The 4135-nt window shown below is 36.4% G+C and overlaps 1 protein-coding gene across 1 annotated transcript in view; it reads left to right on the forward strand.

Annotated features, from left to right (window-relative positions):
• Positions 1-2854, forward strand: part of LOC103514839 — a 7599-nt gene extending 4745 nt beyond the window's left edge. Inside the window, exon 4 of the mRNA XM_008479752.1 lies at positions 2676-2854. Coding sequence (XP_008477974.1) covers positions 2676-2854 — 179 coding nt within the window. The remainder of the gene's footprint in view (positions 1-2675) is intronic.
• Positions 2855-4135: the final 1281 nt, after the last annotated feature.

Raw genomic sequence — 4135 nt, forward strand, 5'->3', positions numbered from 1 at the left:
GTTTATGAATTGTCAATCAAATCATCATCATTATTATATATTATTGGAGCAATAGATTTCCAAAACCCAATCTCCCATTTGACAATCAGTAATTCACTTTATAACTTTTCGATGAAACGGCGTGATTGCATGGTTAATTGACAACGAATGTATGATTGATTGACAATTCATAAACCCAAACTGTTGGTGGTTAAACGCAAAAATAATACGAGGGAAATGCATTTTGAAAATTGGAATAAAATACTCGAGTGAAAATTTTACATGCACATAGCTACCCAAGTACCTACCTAGTCTCTCCGTAGGAAAAATCAAACTTTCTTGACTTGGCGGGGCGGAGCGCTACCGCGCTCCTTAATAAATTTGGGATTTAATGTTGCTAAATTTATGTCTAGAGTAGAGTACCTAACTTAGTTACACATTCTTGAGTTTCTTGGGGTACGACACCGATGCAGATAAGTATTTAGGTATTAGGTAAGTATAGAAACATTGATCTCGAATTTTGGGTTGGATAAGTATGTCCGAGAAATATTAAGGTGTGTCCACACATAAATCTATAAATATTATCGAGGCAGTGTGGATGGTTCAGTCGATGTCGATCGACGGCCAGTCAGCTACCTATGTGTGAACACACCTTGATAGGTATATGTAAAATAGGTACCAAAAAAATTTGCGGAACAGTAGGTATATGTATACTTATATAGCTCTATACGTATATGATACAATGATACATAAATATGACAGTCGGGGTATTTCAATAGGCTGCCACTACTGACTTTGATAATATTATTCCCTGACAAAATTAATTTTCCCAAAGCTGTTCGACGTGAATATAAAAAATATCCCTCTCGCGCCGCGTTTGTTTTCAAAGGTGATAAATGCTAATTACATTTTAATCCCCGTGAAGTTTTATTTTCCCCCTCGAGAACATAGACAAATACTAAGTACCCCTAAAGTATCTAGGGTAGCGTGGGGCAAAAGTTCGCACTTTTTTTTCTGTTATTTTTGTATTTTTTCTCGTTTGACTTACGAACTTAAAACCAAAACCATGCGTACTTTTGCCCCGATTTTAGATATTTTTTTTAAATGATGAAATTAAATATGATCCACTTACATTTTTGAGTTGCAGTAATAATCTTGAAATTATAAGCGCAATTTTTACTACATGCTGCTATTGGTTTAATTAGGCAAGCATTTAAATTTCACTCGAAAAAATTGTTTGAAAATTTTCTAAAATTAGATCAAAAGATGATAAAACAATCTTTCCTCAATATGACCCCCTTTTCTTGCCAGCATCACTAAACTGCATTGTGCATGTGTAAACAAAAAGAGCCAAATTTCTGTAAAGGTTTCAAGTTGATATCTATCACCGTTTTCTCAAAAAGTGCCTGCGTACTTTTACCCCACTGCGTGCCTTTGCCCCACCCTACCCTATACCTACCTCCTGTAAGCAGCTTTACAACAATAAAGCTTTGAGCTTTTTATGATCTTTAAATAACAGACACACTCTTCATTGCATTCAGATAGAAAACTCTGCATTGGAATTTCATCACAACATGTGGGGAAATGGGTCTTAACATGGGTGTGTACTCCTGAATCACTCTAAATTCATGTGAGGGGATGCGAAATGATGATTGTTGTTTAAGTAGCTATATATACGTACCTCCTGTAAGCAGCTTTACCAACAATAAAGCTTTGAGCTTTTTATGAACTTTAAATAACAGACACACTCTTCATTGCGTTCAGATAGAAAACTCTGCATTGGAATTTCATCACATGTGGGGAAATGGGTCTTAACATGGGTGTGTACTCCTGAATCACTCTAAATTCATGTGAGGGGATGCGAAATGATGATTGTTGTTCTATTACCTTGATAAGATGATAAGGTGAAATGCACATAATACGAGTATGTTATGTCCTCAATTGAATAATGAATCTATCTTGAACATTTTTTTCCAGATCTTTCATTATCAGAACAAAAAAAAGTAGGTAGAAGAAGAAGAAGAAGAAGAAGAAGAAGAAGAAGAAAAAATTAAACCGTGAGTTATGAAGATACACATTCATTTTCCCTCGTCTTATAATATTATTCTTTTTCCCTCCATGTTCATTTTTTGACAAATTAATTTTATTCCTCATGTTGACTTCTGATTGTATGGAAAACACCTTGCTGCTCTGAAAATTATGCTCCTATGCTCAACTTATGCTTCAGGAGGTAATTTCTGCTTCATTAAACATTATGCTTTCCATTTTTTCCCCTAAGAATGATTGAAAATTCTTCCATTAGTAAAATCTCTCATTAAGTCGTTGGTGAAATCTACTATAATACCTACTCTTAAAATGCGGGTTAAAATAATCCTAGGACTTGAGCTCTATTTAAAGGACTTCTCCCAACTTAACAATCCACGCGCTCAGCAAAACATGAAAAATTATCCGACATTATTTCCTGAGCATCAAAAAGAGTGAGAAGTGTGCTGTCCTTGGAATACTCGTAGATCTCTTGTATTCAAGCACTTTACTTCCCCCCGTGCTAGTGAGATAGGAATGATCTAACCGGGGGCAAAAGGATTGACAGGAGTAGAAAACCCGACTAGAAGATTGGGTAGTTATTGACATTGGATGGTAGACTGTCCCTAAGTAGTTGTCCACAGTGGAGCCCCGATCCTAGCCTAACCCTCCAGGTTCCAGGATCCGTTGTGACACTCTGGTGCGAGGGAATATGATGGCATTCATGGCTTCCTTGTGGATACTAAATCTCTGGCAAAATACTTTCACCCTGTCTAACAATATCAACATCGGCACTGAAATTCATAACGCTTCAGTTTTGCCGCTAATATCCAATTTCTACACTGGGCCATAAATTATCATTCTTTCTCTCTCTCTCTTTCACTCCTACTCTCTTTCTCTCTCTCTTCTCTCTCTCTCTCTCTCTCTCTCTCTTCTCTTTCTCTCTCATACTCGCTCGCTATATTGTTTTTGAAGAGTCTATGCAGTAGAGCTCCAACAACAATGATATTATTATAAAATTAATCTCTGTGTCTACACCCAGATCTGGAAACAGGGCGTTACTGGGATAGCTAGATAGAAGGTATTATATAGGTATATATGTACTTAGTATTAGGAGATATTTTATGAATGCTGGTTTGGACTTTTTTGGCTTTTCTTGATGGGATCTTAGCGTTACACAGCGGAGAGTGAAAACTTAACTACATATGTATTTTCAAGCAATCTTCGTTTTCTTTAATATTTATGTCTCGAATTTGACTCGAACTATCAACCTCCAGATTCGAAGTCAACTGTCTTCTGCTGTAACAACTACACCACTGAGGTTGGTTAAATACCTAATAAAACTAGGTTTTACAATCGCCACAAAAAGCGTAGAAGAACAAAGTATTTTCCTCAGTTTTCCCAATTAGAATTGAAAAATCTAAATCGTCTAATCCGTAGGTAATAATTAATATAGGAATTTAAACAAAGTCAGTCTACTCTTTGCCTGAAATCCCACAGCTTTGCTTTTTGCTCGAAATCCCACAGCTTTGCTTTTTGCTTGAAATCCCCGGAGTTTTGCTTTTTGCTTGTTCGAAGTAAAATATCTCAGCCTTCCAGACATGTTCCACCATAATCCCACGAGGGAGCTGGAAACAGGGCGTTACTGTGGGATAGCTAGAGAGAAGTATAGAAGGTATTATATATGTATGTATGTACTTAGTATTAGGAGATATTTTATGAATGCTGGTTTGGACTTTTTTGGCTTTTCTTGATGGGATCTTAGCGTTGCACAGCGGAGAGTTAAACGTTGTTTTTTTTTTTTTTTTTTTTTTTTTTTTTGATATGCATGTCTTGAATTTGACTTGAACCCCCAATCTCCAGATTCGAAGTCAATTGTCTTCTGCTGTAACAACTACACCACTGAGGTTGGTTAAATACCTAAAACTAGGTTTTACAATCGCCACAAAAAGCGTAGAAGCACAAAGTATTTTCCTCAGTCTTCCCAATTAGAATTGAAAAATCTAAATCGTCTAATCCGTAGGTAATAATTAATAGGAATTTAAACAAAGTCAGTCTACTCTTTGCTCGAAATCCCACAGCTTTGCTTTTTGCTCGAAATCCCCACAGCTTTGCTTTTTGCTCGAAATCCCAC

Source organism: Diaphorina citri, unplaced genomic scaffold (genome assembly GCF_000475195.1).
Source record: "Diaphorina citri unplaced genomic scaffold, Diaci psyllid genome assembly version 1.1 scaffold1231, whole genome shotgun sequence".
Lineage (NCBI taxonomy): Eukaryota > Metazoa > Arthropoda > Insecta > Hemiptera > Psyllidae > Diaphorina > Diaphorina citri.